Source organism: Styela clava, chromosome 5, assembly GCF_964204865.1.
Source record: "Styela clava chromosome 5, kaStyClav1.hap1.2, whole genome shotgun sequence".
Lineage (NCBI taxonomy): Eukaryota > Metazoa > Chordata > Ascidiacea > Stolidobranchia > Styelidae > Styela > Styela clava.
This window is the reverse complement of record NC_135254.1, coordinates 13,557,986-13,576,318: the sequence shown is the minus strand read 5'-3', so window position 1 is coordinate 13,576,318 and position 18,333 is coordinate 13,557,986. Positions and strand designations below refer to the sequence as shown.

General features: G+C 34.3%; 1 protein-coding gene across 2 annotated transcripts in view; it reads right to left on the bottom strand.

Moving 5' to 3' along the window:
- LOC120345017 (uncharacterized) overlaps positions 1–18,333 on the bottom strand; it is a 29,924-nt gene that overhangs the window by 1,245 nt on the left and 10,346 nt on the right. For both annotated transcript variants that reach the window (XM_039414382.2, XM_039414383.2), the window contains 15 exons: positions 16,836–16,949; positions 16,231–16,438; positions 15,304–15,390; positions 14,769–14,964; positions 14,586–14,695; positions 13,239–13,501; positions 12,781–12,902; positions 5,281–5,504; positions 4,694–4,730; positions 3,701–3,717; positions 3,016–3,140; positions 2,377–2,488; positions 2,153–2,197; positions 1,674–1,758; positions 1,542–1,596 (listed from right to left, as the gene is read on the bottom strand). In XM_039414382.2, the coding sequence (XP_039270316.2) occupies positions 1,542–1,596; positions 1,674–1,758; positions 2,153–2,197; positions 2,377–2,488; positions 3,016–3,140; positions 3,701–3,717; positions 4,694–4,730; positions 5,281–5,504; positions 12,781–12,902; positions 13,239–13,501; positions 14,586–14,695; positions 14,769–14,964; positions 15,304–15,390; positions 16,231–16,438; positions 16,836–16,949 (1,800 nt within the window). The remainder of the gene's footprint in view (positions 1–1,541; positions 1,597–1,673; positions 1,759–2,152; positions 2,198–2,376; positions 2,489–3,015; positions 3,141–3,700; positions 3,718–4,693; positions 4,731–5,280; positions 5,505–12,780; positions 12,903–13,238; positions 13,502–14,585; positions 14,696–14,768; positions 14,965–15,303; positions 15,391–16,230; positions 16,439–16,835; positions 16,950–18,333) is intronic.

Below are 18,333 nucleotides of genomic sequence, written 5' to 3'. Positions count from 1 at the left end.
TATGAAACAATAATAAATGAGAAAATTTACATTAAGATAAGGTCTATGACAGGGAGAACCTATGGCTAGCGAGCCATATATGGCTTGTCTATGTTATGTGAGAGAATTGCCAGGCAGGCATTGTGACAAAACTAGAGGATTCTGGAACATATTTTGTGACATCACGAAGTGATAGAATCGCGGAGCAACGAAGCCTTCTGTCCCTCTGTACCACTCATTTGTAACTGTCAGCATGAATGGACAAAGAAATTTGCCTTCGTGGAGAGAAAAGATCATTTAGTTTGTCTAATATGCAATGCACAAATCGCGTCAATGAAACGGTCGAATGTAAAACGACATTTTCACACGTGCCACGCATCTAAATATCCAGAGGGGGGGGGGATTTGGTTGGCATCAGGAGGAAGGCAGCTCAATGTGAAAATGCGAGGAATTGAAAATACAATCCTATCCCTCCAACAAACTTTGTTTGCATTTGAAAAAAGGCTGGAGTTATTTATTGAGGATCTTGGAGCGGGTCGTCTGTTACATTTCGAAAGGCTAAAAAACTTCAAAGATGTAATCACTGCAAATAATCCTGCTCATAATTTCGATCTCCAGCAGCTAGTTGGCTTCACATGTAATCTCCTGCAGTCATTCAAAGCGCGGTTTGCAGAATTTCGTGAGCGCATTAGTCTTTTTAAAGTTCATCACTCATCCACATGAGTGTGCTGTAAACGACGTCGACTTGAGTTACATCCCTGGTGTCTGCATCAGAAATTTTGAGTCAGAAGTTGCTGACCTGAAGGTTTCAGACGTATGGGTGAACAAGTTCAAGTCACCAAATGCAAATTTGGAACACTTGAACGACAACAAGCGGAGCTCGCGATCAACCGTGAATGGTACGAAATGAAAAAACTTCAACCCGCAGATCAGTTGATTGTCAAAACTTGGAACGCGCTTCCTGTCACTTAACACACACTGAATAAAGAGTGTGTATTGCTGTATTGACCATGTTTGGATCCACGTATGCATGTGAGCAGTCGTTTTCACACTTGAAAAACATTAAGACAAACCAGCGATCTCGTTTATTAACAGATGAAAGCCTCAATGCCTGTATGAAACTTAACCTCACCAGTCACCAATTATCAACCAGACTTAGACCTGCTTGACAACAAGCAGCATCAGAAGTCACATTAAATGTATATTGGGACATTGTATGTTTTGACTTTTGAGTACAAATTCGTTTTATGGCTCGCATAGAAAAAAAATTGAAAATATATTCGTTTTATGAAAGGTTCCCGACCCTGGTCTATGATATCAAATGCATAACTAATAGGCTTGTTCAAAGCAATGATATAAATAACACCACATGCAAAAAAAACATTCATTTGGCATTATGCAATCCCGATTAAAACCTTACGGTCTGTAACAAGTAACAGAGCTAACTAACAACAACATACTTTATGACCAATGTCACATATAGGCTACATGTAATATGTATGTATAAGATGCTGCTTGTTTACCAGTATTGGATTGCATAATGAAAGACTAGTATATCTTACCTTGAACAGGAGTGACTTCTTTATCTGTTTTATCTTTTGGTGGAGTTCTGTCAGCCTATAAGATGACAACATGGAATTAAATATTACGTTCCATGACTATGGTCTGGTCTGCAAAATGATACAAATACTTACAAATTTTCTATCATCTTTTTCGCGACTTGAACTCCTATCACTTCTGTCTCTACTACGATCAGGTGAATATGATCGAGAACGATCCCTGGAAAATATGAATATTTTAGATGTTTCTTAGGAAGATTCTCCAAAACTAGTTAGGTTAACTGGAATTTCACAGTTATTCAATTCAGTATATATCGATATGTTAGATTAAATAAAAGTATGAAAAGTGTATACTGTTTTTCTGTAAAATTTCCGATAATTGGAATGAAATGATGACTTGTTCGATACAAAATTTAGAGTATTCTTAAGTCTGAACAAAAGTTATAAAATACCTGGTGGGATACAGGCAACTGTAATCATCTTTGCGTAATTAATGAATTTTGAAAATTGTTAGGAACTGGGAATAAAAATAAGAGTTATGGTAATAGCTGAAAAGCTATACAATCCTGGTACAATATGAAGATGTTTGCCATAATGCAGTGAAAAATAAATACCTGTGTCTATCATCTCTGAATCTTTGTGGTCTGTAGTTTTGATTTCTGAAAACAAACAAAAAAATAGCTTTGAAATCACCAATCCTAATAACAATCTATCTATTTATTTATCTCTCAGTGGAGATCTTAAAAACGATTTGTGTCAAGCAAGATAATGTATATCAAGTACGCTGTCCATTTCATAATATCTCATAAAAAATGACTTTTAAGGTAGTAATTTGCACCTGTTGTAATATCCTTGGTTATTCCAGTTGTTATTATATCTTCCTCGAAAATATCCACGAGGCTGATAGTAATTGTTGAAACGTCCTCTGCCCCGATTGTTTTGATAGTATCCTGGTAAAATTCAAAAAACATCAATTAGTTAGGTTGTTACCGTGCATAAAAATATAAAATGGGTCATCATGTGACAACGATTTTTACATACATTTGGCACTAATTTATTGATATCCTATATACTATCCAGAACACATTCTGAAATAATCTTTTCAAATATAGAATACATTTAATTCTCGCTCTCTTGATAGCAAGTCGTGAGATGTTGGCAGGCTTACAATATATCATGATCTAGGTATACATCACTCCTCTAGCTCAATCTCCATTAACACCAGTCAGAAATGGTTTTCGAAAGTAAGTTTAGGTTACATCCCAGATTAAAAAGGTTGACAATTCGAAATTTTGTAAACCCGGTTATCATCACGCTTCCAATTATCTACAGTGTATTGATTTCAGCCTTTTTTCATACGAAAAATATAGAATTTCACAGAGTGAACAACCAGGTAAAATTTGAGTATATTACACATTACTGCTCTGTACAGACAAATGAATCGAGGAAGTATATTGTGTCAGCCGATGTATGTTACCTCTATTATTGTTATAGCGATATCCCTGATTGTTGTTATAATAATAGCCTTGATTGTTTCTATGTTGATATGCTTGTCTTCTGCCATGTCGATCTCTGTCATCATGGGGTGAGTATGAACGAGATCTGGAAAAACAATTGCAAATTGCAAATAATACATGCACAGACATAATTAGCAAATAATCAACAGACATTGTTCATGCATCTGTATATCAATGTTCACAGTTCTAACCCACAAAAAGTAATGGTGAATATTTGAAAACTTACAGCTCTAGTACAGACATGGGCAAAGTACGGCCTAGGGCCAAATCCGACCCATTGAGTAAATCAATCTGGCCCGCCTGATGCTGCCACAACCAAACTGAAACCCAAATGTTATGTTTTAGCTCAAACTAGCTTAAGGAATTTGTCGAGATTGCGGTTAAATTTAGTTTTGGCACTAGGCTTATTGTTTTCCACCTTTGCTCTATAACACTGTAAATATTGCTCATAAAATGTAACTTTTTGCGTCACACTTACATGGCCCGCCAGACTGGGTGGGCAAAATTTTTGGCCCCTGGTTCAGAATCCTTGCCCACCCCTGCTCTAGTATGTGGCCACTTAATTATGATATATTCAGAACAAAAGTTAGCATCAAATTTGTCACAATGGTAACAATTAATATCAACTGACAGTAAACAACTTACCTTGATCTGCTTCCATCCTAGAAAAGAAAGAAGAAAACATTTACTTCTATGTTTAGTTCAAGTTAATAAAACAACGAGAATATCGGTCAGAGACCGAAGACTTATCGATCGAAAGTTATGGGAACCCCCAAAACAGCGCTCTTACTTCATAGTGACTCTTTGTGTCCCATCACTAATTAATTAATAACTCGCTAATTATACGACATAATTCGCCCAAAATTAATAGGCTTCTGGTGCGAGATAAGATGAATGCACATGCAAAATCTGGAGCAGATTCAATCACGCTTTTGTGAGATATCGCGTGCATCTAACAGACAAACAAACAGACAGACAAATACCTATCAACATACTTATCGATTAAAATCGATAAGTAATAAACGAGAATATCGGTTGGAAACCGAAGACTTATCGATCGATAGTTAGGGGATCCCCCAAAACAGAAACTGCAGTTTCGATTCATCCGCTCTTGTAACTTGCGCACTGCGCATCGCACACACACACTCGGCGGGTTTCAAAATTCTCTCGCTTTACAAAAATCTAGATCACTATATCAATAATTGATTGATAACTCGCTAATTATACGACATAATTCGCCCAAAATCAATAGGCTTCTGGTCCGAGATAAGATGAATGCACATGCAAAATCTGGAGCAGATTCAATCTCGCTTTCGTGAGATATCGCGTGCATCTAACAGACACACACACAGACTTAAGATCGATCTTAAGATCGATAAGTAATAAATATTATTTTGCCTATTATTTCCTATTTAAATAATTTTACAACCTCAATGACAATATGTTGTGTACAACATTCCTACCATTATTTGCAGAATATTAATGAAGGCTATTTTGTTTAAACAGTTTCAATTATATTCATATATATATAATTAAAAACTAATAAAAAAAAAAAATTAATAAAAAAAATAAAACTTGATGAAAAAATTAAATAACTGTCAATTTGCAACCCAGTTATTGAAAAACATAAAAACTTACCCTAGAGTTACTTCGATATCTTGGTGCAATCACTCGTCTAAAATATAAACAAGTTAGTTTTAAAATTGTTTGCATCTTACCGATCGTGCATGCATTAACTTGAATAAGCTTAGAAGCAACAACTAGCCAGATCAATAAAATGTATTGAATGTTTTATGTTCAACAGAGAAAAATTCACCTCTAATACCTATGTCCTAGAAGGTTTGTATATACTTAAGTTGCAATAGGATGTACTAAAGTACTGGGAAAAAAAATGAACAACCTATGACAAGCCTTGTACCAATAAATAATCATTATCTTGAAATAGGGATTATATCCACAAGCCTCCAAAACTAATATTTTACCTAATGAACTATAGAAATTAACCTCATGTATATTGAGCCTATCATTCACATAGCAAGAAATGTTTCTGTGTGAATTTTCCAGCAACTAAGCAGACTAATAAATTGATTTTACACAAATCATGCTAGGCATATAGAATGAAATAACCAAATTGCTGTAAAATCAATCTAGTATTTATACATTATTCATACATTTGAGCGAGATTCTATTTTATGGCATGTTCAGAATATATATTATTGACCAACCTGTCGCTGCTATAAGCAGCTGGTAGTGACTTCGATCTTGACCGTGATCGTGATCGAGAGGAACGAGACCTTGATCGAGATTTTGATCTTGACTTTTGACCTTTATGCCTAGACTTTGATTGGTCACCAGAATCTGAAGATGCAGAACTTGAACGTGATGGAGATCTTGATCGTGATTTGCTACCTTTGCTTGCTTTTGATAGATTTGATACATTCAGAGAGGCCTTTAAGAAGAATAGATATAAAAAAAATTTAACCTCAATAGAAGTAATATTGGTTCGCATGCATGATAGAACTTTCACATTCCCTTAGAAAAAAAATTTCTGATCTTTGACACAGAGATTTCACAACAGCATACAGAAATTCAGAAAAATACAGACATAATATAAGTAAGTCATATATATTCATATATATATACATTTAAAAGGTCTGTAAAACAAAAACACTGGGCCATAAAAATCCTCACAGAAAATCACATATATCATATTTTTACTGTTGAACTCCATCTATCCAGCAGACCATCCCATAACATTTCGAAATCATACACCATCTTCATAAATACCGTATTTGATAGTTTTGTAGCCGGGGCCCATATTTTTTTAACCACACTCACTAACCGGTCCCCTATTCAAACCGGCCCTTATTCAAGCACAGGCGCTTGTTAATTTTAAAGTAAAATTATACACAAAATATATTGTCATTTCCAGTTCTCAAGTATTATTTAGACGAGAATACCGGAAATTTTGACTTTTTCTACGCACCGCAGGTACAAATCCGCAGAAGAAGAAAAGTTTTGCGACGCCCTATCAATATTGAAAAACAGCGCACTTGGGCGTCGTGACCAGTGGCGCAGCCAGGGGGGGGTTTTCGGGGTCGAAATCCCCCCCTTTTGAATTTTCTGAAAAGTGAAAAAGTTGCCGATAACACGTGCAATTGCCTTCTGCTAAAATCGCCGTTCGTTTTCATCAATGCGGCATGTTATTTTTATGCTGTGAACCAGTGTTAACTCTAAGCAAATTATGAGTGCGAAAGTGCTTCGCAGTCCAAAAAAAAAGTGCGAAAGTGCTTTTGCCGATTTTAACAAGTTAGGTGCCCTAGCCTTTCATAAAACCCATTTAAAACGGCATAGATACTCGAAAAAGCGCTCCTCCGGTTAATATTATGAATTAAAGAGAATCCTTTTCGTTAACCGAGTTCCCTTTAAGCGAATTCATGTTTAATTAAAACAAGCGAATTCATCGGCAACGAAATGACATCTGCTAACACCTGTCACGGACAAAACTTTCATGCAATGTATCATGGTGTCAGTTGCTTACTCGCGTAAACAGCAAAGACTTTCACATTTGTTACTCCTTCCATCTAACAGACACGAGGCCGGCTGGAAACCATATTAGTTACAGGGTGGATCGTTTGTACAAATCCGGTGCAAAATAATCCCCCCCCCCCCAATATAAATAGCAATCAACTAATTAAGGTTAGGTGCGCTGGTAATTCAACTTTTCGATTCATCCCCAAACCTAATCTGATAATTATTAATTTGTGATTTTGAACCACTTTGAAAGTCGCCACCCGGTGTTTTAAAAGATAGGTTAACCTACGTTCCCTCCGAAATATTATGCAGGATACTCCCCTGTTTTAGGAGATAGGTTGACCTACTTTCCTTTCAAACTTTTTTCTCCGAAATATTACACAAGATCACTTTGAAAATCTTCCCGTTTCGTGAGCTAGCGTGACCTAATTTCTCATTTACATTTATATTATACTATTTCAGAGCTTACCCAAAGACAAGTAAATTTTAAATGTCCACATGCCTTGGTTTGCGTGCGAGTTAGTTTAAATCGGGCAGAAAACATCATATATTGGCAAAATGTTTAGTAATGTCATGTACTTTCAGCATTCATAAATAGCACTCTTTGTAATGCTGCTGACCTAGTATCAAATATTCGCATCACAACGCCACTTGCGAGGTTTCCATATATTTCAATTACACTAATAGGAACGATGACATCAAAGAGTTTTCTTTTGCGAAGGTACACTAAATATAACGAGGGTGATTTTTGAGAAAAACATGAATATAAAAAATAAACGAATGATATGATAATGGATCCCAAATAATTTTGAGAGTGTCTCGAAATACCAAGCCATTTGATAAATAATTTTTATTCGACCACATGAACGCTGATATCCTGAAAATTAATGTTGAAAGAGAATTACGCATTCTCAGATATCGGACATCCAGTCGCGATATTCAATGGTTCATATGCACAAATCTCACATTAATAGTAATTGCTACCCAAGTTTGTAAAGTTTAGAAACCAACAAACAGAAAATAACTAACCTAAAACACAATTAAAATTCAGTCGGCAATAAATTCGTCGCCAAGACGATGCCATACAAAACAAAAAAGATTTGGTCGCGAGAGTTACGTGAGATGACTGCCGTTGTTTTTTAAGCAGAATGTAAAAAAATTTGTAATTAATAAACGGGAGTTAGGACGCCCTTTACACATCGTGTGTATTAAACTTCCCTGGTAGGTACTTTGGTAAGTACTATTATTATTGTACCTATACACCTGTTGGAGTATTTCGGACAATTTCGAATTTAAAATAAATGAAAACCAGACATATAATAAAGACGCAAAAGTAAAATGAACATTTACTGAAAAAGTTATTATTTAAGAAAGACAACATGATCGTACAATTCCGTCAAAACCTCGATGTTCGCAAGTGAGATGATAAATAAATACTTCCCTGTATTCGATCAATTAACTTTAGCGTATCGTTGTTCTGCCAACAAACAGCCGGGTGCAAAATATTTCCGTCCTGTGATATGCTCACAAATATTCTCGATATTAATATCATACCCTCGCGTATGTACTTTCTATTAGCTCTTTAGTGATCCCTTCCATCCTTGGCCAAGTCATGTTTCGAATATGTGAACATTTTATTCGACCATACATGGCCGGCGGGATGTTAAAATTGTAAACAAATTGTTGTTGAAAATTATTATTAATTTGAGAGCGCCAAAAACATACAGTCCATACCGATGCGACTGCAATTTATATGGTCGCAATTGGTGTGGCGCGTTTATTAATAGTGTAAAATAAATTAAACGAATAACAATTATAACCAAGCCTGTCAGCGTGTTTATTTTCTGTGGGCAGGAATCGTAAAATACCATCTTGAGACAAATTCACTTCTATTATAAAATCTTAATTTTCAGTTATTATCGTTATACAAATAACGGGTGGCAACTTTTTAATTTATCGTCGATCAAAAAACCGCCCCACACTCGTCCAAACGTGTGTCGAGCTTGAACGACAGGAACAGATTCATCGACGACCTTAATTAGGGAAAATATGTATTTTATTGGGAATGCAAAATAAATGTAACAAAACGCATTTTTTGTGATATAACTTTGTATTTTCGGAAACGGGTTGCCGTGAAAGGTAAAATTTGATCTAAATTAATTGCAAAAATGTTTTATTTTAAATGTAACAAAACACATTTTGCGATATAACCTTGTATTTTCGAAAACGGGTGTCCTAAAAAGTAAAATATGATCTAAATTAATCGCAAAAATGTTTTATTTTAAATGTAACAAAACACATTTTCGCGATATAACCTTGTATTTTCGGAAACGGGTGTCGTGAAAAGAAAAATATGATCTAAATTAATCGCAAAAATGTTTTATTTTAAATGTAACAAAACACATTTTTCGAGATACAACTGTATTTTCGGATACCGGGTGTCATGGAAAGTAAAATGTGATCTGAATTCACCGTAAATAATGTTTCATTCCAAATGTATCATAACGCATAACGCGATATAACTTTGTATTTTCGAAAACGGGGCATCACGAAAATTATTAATTTAATGTTTTATCTATCCTCTAACTAACGTCTGGAACACATCATTTTCGGGGAGAACTCTAGCCCGCGAAACGTCATTTAATTTAAAATAGAGAATGTTTCACGCATTTCAGAACGGAAAATCACCAGTAAGTGGACAGGGATTCAACCCTCCGATTCAGTATTCTATATCCCCCGTGTCAGAATTTTCTGAAGAATGGAACAGAGAACCCGTCAAACCGCCGCGGAAGAAGGGGAGTATTTTTTGCACTAATAATTAGGGCGTGACATTATCAAAATGTCAAGAAACTGGTGAATTTGCAAATTCCATAAATAAAATTGTGAATTGCTCCGTAACATTTTAGCTATAATTATCGCCGGGGTATTGTTTTGTTGTAAACACGTTGAAACTTGAGGGAATTAGTTACAATTAGCGCCTGACCTCTATTAGGCACTCGAGCACTCGAAAAAAAAAGCACTCGAGCCCAATCTTTTTAGCATTAAGTCGCATAGGTAAAATATCATGTAAAAGAAGTGCTGTTCATTAACGTCATCTCGTCTTATGACCACGCAGAAATGCCTTTATAGCCGAATTATTCAATCACTATTTCAAATCAACATTCAGGATTGGCACAATTTCAGATTTGCGAAGTTTATCACCATAGAAATACATGAGAAAGTTAATTATCGTCTTAATAAATATATGCATCACGGTATGGTCAATAATATTACCATGCGCATAAAATTGGGACAGTAAATTTACAAATCTTGATAGGTAATATTAAAGCCAGCGCAAATGTTAATTTGTTGCCATGTGAACGAACGGGTAAACACGAAATATAAAACTTCGATGTCCGCCGACCCACAAGAATTCATATATATATTTGTAAAAAAGAGAGGGCGGGAATATAGATTACCCAAAACCTGGATATCGCCGCCAAAACGATCGGTGACAAGAACAATTAGCGATTACAACGGAATTAACCAGTAAAAAGGCTTTGTTGCCGATTTTTAATGTTTCCACCACGTTTATTCGGTACTCCTTAAAAATATTCGATTTAAAAAAATATTGAATTTTGCCCACCCCTCCTCGCATATCAATGAGAAATAGTTGTGTAAATATCGCAAAATTCCGGAAAATGCCACGTCCTTTCAACATTGTGATTACAATAAAATGGCACTTAATGGTATTTTGTGAATTTGTTGATTTTGCAAATCTGTGACATGCTGCTAAAAGTTTCGTCTGATTTGAAAATCGTGCAGTTTGGTCACAATTCATCCAAAGTGACTATAACACGTTACTAACACTTTTTATAGTCATTTTGAATTCATCGATATCATTGATAGTCACATGACCACTCTCGTTCAAAGAAACGCCCCGGGAGAAGCGGAATCCATGTGCTTGTATAATAATCATATTATAAACAAGAATTTTGCCGTTAATGCAAAAGCTTTATCTCCTATGTCTGCATCTCATAGGTTAGAATTCCGGTAAATATCGTTATGATATGCAGAATTGAGTTACAAAAGTACTAGTATGTTACTTATTTGTCAACTTAATACTCGAAAATATTTGTTAACTTTGAATTTTTATTCCATTCAAAATCGGAAAAAAGTGCTATTTCTCTTCAAAATCGGAAAAAAGTGCTATTTCGCAGTCCCTAAAAAAAGTTGCGAAAGTGCTTCGCAATTTTCGCAAAAAAGTGCGCTAATAGTGAACACTGCTGTGAACGCCCTTTACATTGGTGTTTAATCTCTTTAAATCACAAATTTGTGCCGCGGGAACAATGATAATTATTTTATTTTTGTACCCGCACGGAAATGTGAAAACTGAAAAAGCGTGTGATTGCCTTCTGCTAAAATCGCCCATGTTTTCATCAGCGTGTTATTTAGGCCGTAAACGCCCTTACGTCGGTTTTTATTCTTTCTAAATCATAAATTTGTGCCACGATAAACATGATAATTATTTTATTTTTGTACTTTGCACGGAATTGTGAATTCGTGCGTTATTTATTATATGTTCATCGGTGGCGAGGTTCTAAAGACAAAAGAAGGAGTAAAACCGCGATCTAAATTTGATTCAAAAGCGGCATTATAAAATACTGAAAATAAAACCGTAAACAATATAAGTTTTGTTGAGTCCCGCGACAGTCTAAAAACGCTTTTCTAGTCGCAAAATCGCAAAAATTCGTGTGCCTACGGCGCACCTTATGTTTGGTCGCCGTTTAGGAACATACCGTCACTAAAATCGAAACACGGTTAATTGTGGGTGGGATTTGCCTTTTATCCATTACTTTAAAATTATCGTAGAAAATTTTCGTGTTATCATTAAACAAGGTTGGAAACGCGATTTTTTTCCCAGTTCGTGATGATATATAAGATAATTAATCCGAAGTATATCCATCAATTTTTATTGTACTGAAATAAATTTTACTCCATGAGAATTTACAGCAGATTTGCGGATTTTTCAGGAGGTTTTATCTTTAAAAATAATCGGAGTGTCAGCATTGCGATTGAACGGATTCAATGTTACAAGCACATCTCAAATTTGTCGAATTTGCAAAATAGAAAAAATACGGATCAAAACAATATATGATAGGCGACGGGCAGTCACCACAAATTTTTATTTTTATGTCGGCAAATGGCCAAGGTATTTTAAAATTGTGAATTGTAAAAAATTTTGTTTTGTTTTGTCGACGCAAACGCTCGTTAAATTGAAGACAATTAAATTAATAAAGCAAGACATTTTAAATATGCCCTTATCGGTCACGAATTGATTACTTTGCACAACAGAAAAATCATTTTTCGTTGTAAACGTCGGCTCTTTTAACAAGCGGCGATGAATATGTATTTTTGATTTAACGATATACTTCATATGCATTTTCATTATACGAAATAAAATTGTACTTTTTGGGATTTTATATCAGTTATTGAGATTTTTCGAACGGCGATAACGAGTTGGCAAGATTCCAAAAATACGTATTAAAATTAAATTTATACACCGTTTATCTCATATTTTTATGTCCACCGATCGCCGTGGCATTTCAGAGAACTAATGTTTTAATTTTGACGTAAGAAGAGGCAACCGCGAGTTACGTTGGACGCAATTAAACTAATATATAAAGACATTTTAGAATTTTGTAGTTGTCAGAGATTGAATATTTCATGCAACAAGAATAATCATTATATGCTGAAAAGACGTCCCTTTAACGAGCGCGTAATGCGAAGACTGTTACAGACCGCAATGGGAATTTATGATTATGAAACCCCCCCCTTTTGAAAATCCTGGCTGCGCGCCTGGTCGTGACACCCAGTTTGAGAACCACGGGGTTACATAATCAATGCTATCTGTTCTGTGATTGAACGCCTAAGGCGTGAGTGTTATCCACCAGCGCTTAAAATTCTACAGCGTTGTGACGAAAGCGCTCCTTTTTTTCTATTGTTCGCTACCACTGAAAAATCAGCTTTTACATCGGGCGGGTATTCAAGCACCGGCCCTTATTTATTTTTATGTTCTGTTCACACGGGCGGCTATTCGAACGAGCCCTTAATCAAGATCAGCATATTTAAGTATTTGTTTTTCTATTTACAATATTTCATATCATTATCGCTAATAAAAAAAGTATTCACTTTATTCCTCAGAATTTTACCTTTTGCGGAGACTTTTCATTCTTGTCATCCATGCCTTCATCCTCCTTCTCATCACCTCCTACTTTCTGTTTCAAGCGATCAGACAAACGTATCTTTGTCATGTGAACAACAGTTCTTGGCCCTGTAACACAAATTGAAATGATCAAATCAAATTTAAATAGGCCAAATGGTTCGGAGGACTAAGTTTTAATAATGCAGGCTCAGATATATCTCTTGTACCAGTAAAAAATATATATTATTGACATGATGACTCCCTTGAATGAAATGCCTTCCACGCCATGAAACCCAGATTTAATGAATGAGAAAGAAAAAATGGAATTTTTCCCGCATAAGATCATTAGATACCTTTGGCATATTCCGTTGAAAAATTCATATGAAGTTTTGTAAACAGATCTTTAGTAAAACAGTTTGGTAGCCCTGTTTTTCACTATTAATATTTTCATTATAGTCATCTAACCTTTTACATGAACTTTGAATTTTCGAACAGATTTTTTCGTAATATCAACTCTTGGTTCTTCATCCTCCACTACAGGTGCTGGTTCGATCTCACCAGATCCAAAAAGTGAAACGAATCTTTCCTCATAAGAAGTTGAAGTAGCAAGGCTAGACTTCGATCGAGCTTTAAAATCAACATGATTCAACAAGAGATCTGCCGCTTCTCCCTTGCGGCGTGGAACCATAGCACGAATGTGTGATAAAGGTGAATCTTCAGCAATGGTTCTGAAAATGTCATAACAAAAACATGTCATTCAAAATTACTGAATTAGACTAATCGCAGGTTAAAATCCTGTGCCGACCACCTCAACCTGAGTGTAATGAATGGGACTGGGCATTTTTAAATACTGATGATTTCAGAATCGAATTGAATTTTTTTTTGTAACGAATCGAAAGATGAATACTTGAAGGATATTCAATTGTATGTGACTTTTAATCGTGATGGGTCCTCCAGGCACAAAAATTACTGGAAAAATGTAATGCAAAATGTAAATAACTCACTAAAAAGGAGAGTCATATGTCAGAATATCAAAAAAAAATTGATGGAATACCCTTTGGCGGCCAAATAGATGACACGATGGCGGAAATTCAAAACTTTTGTTGTCTGAACCGATTCGAATAGTAAAATTGATTTGAATCGAAAAGCCCAGTCCTAATAATAAATTGGGTGGGTAATACCAAACACGGAAGATTATGATCCTTTCAAACTCAGTAGCTGCTACCTAGCAGTGACTGCTTGTGCAGAGTCTAGTTTGAAGTGACAATGTATAAATACGTGGTTACTCATGGTATATAAAACTATATATAGCATTTTGGGGGAAATAGCAATTACAAAGAAGTCTGATGCTTAATAAAACTGAGGAGAAGAAGTTCCCTACCTGGTATCTTAATATTACAAAATCTGAGTTTTGAACAGAATCTACGACTAAAAACTATAAAGCAGGCTTGATGGCTTAATAATTAAACTATATCAATCATGTCAAAATTTGTTGTTGTAGGTTGACCATGTAATACAGGGTTGTGATAAGTAAATTAGGCAAGTTTGCAAAGACGAGCGACCTCCCATAATGCAAGAGGCTATGAATACCTATGTGACCTGTTGTACTGGAGCAACATTATAAAATATGGAAGCAATTCTTGAATATAACTTTTGAGATATGACACTGCATATTCAATGTAATTCTTCTTACATTGTATTTCCCCAATTTGACACGCATTCTTTCCCTAACAATCTAAAATACCAAAAACATTTCCAATAGGGGAACTGAAAACTGGAACAATTGGATAAGAAATTTTATCTTGAGCTCACCTAGTAAGATCATCTTTCTTTGATTTTTTCTTATCCACTTCCCGGAATCCTTTCAAATCTTTTTTGGACGTAAGTCTCATATTTTCCAACGATGTAGAATCAAATTTCTCCTAGATATATATATATCAGTAAATATTAAGTCAGTAAATCTAATATATATATATTAGAATTTAAAATGTTTACTTTTTGTTTCTTTTCTTTTTTCTTCTTTTTCTTAGAAGTTTGTGAATCGTCTTCATCAATCTCTTCTTTCTTCTTCTTGTTCTTTTTCTTCTTCTTTTTCATCTCTTTCTTACGTTTTCCAGTATTTTCATCATCATCAACATCGTCATTTTCACGACTCACAGATCGAGAAGATTTACTCTTCTTTTTGGATTTTCTGCTCAAATATTAATTTTTTTAATTGGAAATTATGCAGTCAACTTCAAGACAAGTTGAAATTGTATGGTGCCAAAAGGATGTAACGAGCCAATTTTACGAAAACTATTTCACTTTTTGACAAATATAAATACTGAATTATTTCTGTTGTCCTCGTATTAAGCTATTTGCACCTGTTTCTTACAACAAATATCAAAAAAAGTGTTATTCTATTCTAAAAAAACAAAAAAGCAGAACAATAGCTGTTTCATACTTGAAATCAGTCTATAACAAAATTTTCTTCACAAAGGAGCTGTAACTTATCCTCAAAAATGATTCAATTTTGAATTGGCAGACTTACTTGTCACTTCCAGCACTGATTGTTCTCATCCTTGGAGGACGCAAACCAATATCTTCTTCTTCTTCAGAACTACTAGATTGATCTTTCCTATGGAAGTAAATATTACAAAATCATTGGGAGTTTTCTATTGATTACTCGAGCGCCAAGATGAAAATGTGGTTTTCTATGAATTATTTCAGGCCGGATCTATAATGCATATGCGCATAACATCGTTTCGAGTACAATACATCGATTTAACTTTAGACAAATTGTAAAAAAATTCATTTATATGAAAAAAAACAAATTTAGACCACAGATGGCCCACTTGTCACATTTCACATCCCACCTTTTCAATATCTTACCTCCATGTATGGTAACTCAATACCGGTAATTGATTTGATCAAACACATATCCATAAATTACCAACATAATATTTCAAAAAAATTTGCACATTTTTAGTATTTTATAGATATGATCAACATTTTCATCCATTGCAGACAAAATTGAATAAAACCTGAATAATGTTGAAATGTTAATGATTATTGGGGAACATAATATGTGGTATCTCAAAATATTTCGATTTCGCTGAAATGGGTCGAAAGAAATATATTAATTAATAATACAGGCAAAAACCCACAATATTTCAAATTGATTATACCAGATTGAACCGTTTCCTAAACAGCATATTATTCTTACTCTATTTGTCAATTAGGGAAAATAAATATGAAATCCAATCCCATAAAATTATAAATGATCAGTGCTAATTTTTTATCATGCCATTTATTCTGGTAGGAATAACTTGAAAATTTTCTGGAAAACGACATTTTACACTTTTTATAGTTGTCAAACGAATCCCTTTAACAATGAAAGAAAAGTATTTTAGATTAGAATTTCCTGATGATTCACAATAATTTATTAATATATAAATGAAAAAAACATAAGACTCACTTTTTTATTTCAGTTGACTTTTTACTTTGTCCGTCGGCAAAACTATCAGATCCCCGAGTCCAATTTTGGCTTTGCAAAGGAGCAGCCTGAGATACTTGAGGTACGGCAGCTACAGGCTGACTTGTCACTGGCATAGCAGATATCAGTTGTAACATTTCCCCGTTTGGACCAACAAGCACTTGCGGATTACCTTGAACAGCTTTGTAACCTGAAAACAATTTTTGCAAATTATTAAAACAGCCAAAAAAATGATTGTTTTCAGATAAGATCAGTATTCAAATAATAGCAAAAATCTATTTCACTTGATTTATTGAAAATATTCTAACTTTAGAGAAGGCTATGAAAATTTCAATGAAAATTTAAAATCACACTCTTATTAGGAAATTCTTTTTTGTATTATGATATGTATTCTCAATGGTTGAAACTCCAATAAGGGAACTTTACTGGAGCTGAAATTTCAATATGAGAATCTCCAGCTAAGAAGCTGTTAGTATTTGTCTTGTTTTAATTTCCAAGATACAGAATATTTCGCCTTTAATAAAAGTGTATGTACTGAGTTTGCGCCTAAAATTAAAAAAAATAAAAATACGCTCATATTCATATACCTTGAGCTGCAAGCTGTGGTGGGACCTGAGCATATTGTTGAGTCTGTTGACCAACAGCATCAGATGGTTGTGGAATTACCGGTTCCATTGCACTGATCTCCGATTCCATTGGTTCTAAAAAGCAACAAAAAAAAAATAACGGTAAAACAGTGTGAATACAGAGAAAAGAGAGAGCATTGCCTTGAAAACCGCCAACAATCGTCTTTTCTAATTCTGTAAAATGGACAGAAAATTCTCCAAGACAATTTACCAGATGTAAAGAAAAAGGTATATCGGTACAAACACAAAACAAGTGATATCTATATTTCTACCATGCCATAGGTGAAAAAAAATACAAACTATTTATATTCTGTATGTACTCACTTGTTTTCATACAACTTATTGGTTGATAATACCCAGCGAAAATATTATTTCAGTATTTCAATATATAGTATTGCAATAAGCATCATTCAATATATATTCAACATATTTCGCGCGGATATCATATCCCCGAATGTAGATAGATAGGTAGAATATGTCGCCACCAAATATTGTTCGTTTTCCGAAAAGATCCAACCCAAATAAAATGGTGGCAAGTGTGATATTCAACCAATCAACATATAGACAACTCTCAAAAATTGTTTGGATCGTAGCCTTATGGTAGTAGCACTGATTTGACTTGATACAACACTGGACCTGATAAGCTGGTCATCATAAGAGAATTAATTAATATCAAAAGAGTACAAATAAAGGAGAAAAAATAAATATACAGATTTATAAAAGAAGAAGAGTTATATGCAAACATAAGTAATGGTTACATATTATAATCTGCTGTAATGTAACGGTTATTTGGTTATGTGAAAAAAGAACATAACAAAACGATAAAAATATTGTTTATGAAAATGTATTTAAATAATATTACTGAATAACCAAAAACTAGGGCAAAGTCAGTTATTTGATTCAAAAATTACACAAATTTTACGAATCTGATCACAATCCAATATTTGCATTAGTCCGCAAAAGCCAGTTTTTATGAAATGTATACCAGTAGAATGTAACATTTAACTCATGGAAATAGAACATCTAAATTGAGGAATATTTTCATCTTTTATCATGAGATCTTTGATGATGGATATCCCTGGCCAAACTGGGAAACCGCACAAATATGGATTATATGAATCATTTATGTTACAGAACAATGAAGCAATCTAGAATATTGATACTCAAACTGAATCAAATTATTAGAATATCAAAAATTTTTGCCTCGAAATGATTTATATAATCAGCCATTAGCATGTAAAAAAATATTATTTGCGTCATCTCATAAATATAGCTTAAAGTTGATTAGTATTATAAGGAACTGAGAAGACATACATAGGAAATAATAGATAGCAACACAGCTAAATAAATGCTTGCTACTTCATATATCAGGCAAAAAAGTGCATAGAAAAGCATATCTGTGATAATACCTACAAAAACAGTTGAATACAAAACTAGGTGAAAATACTAAATAAATTCA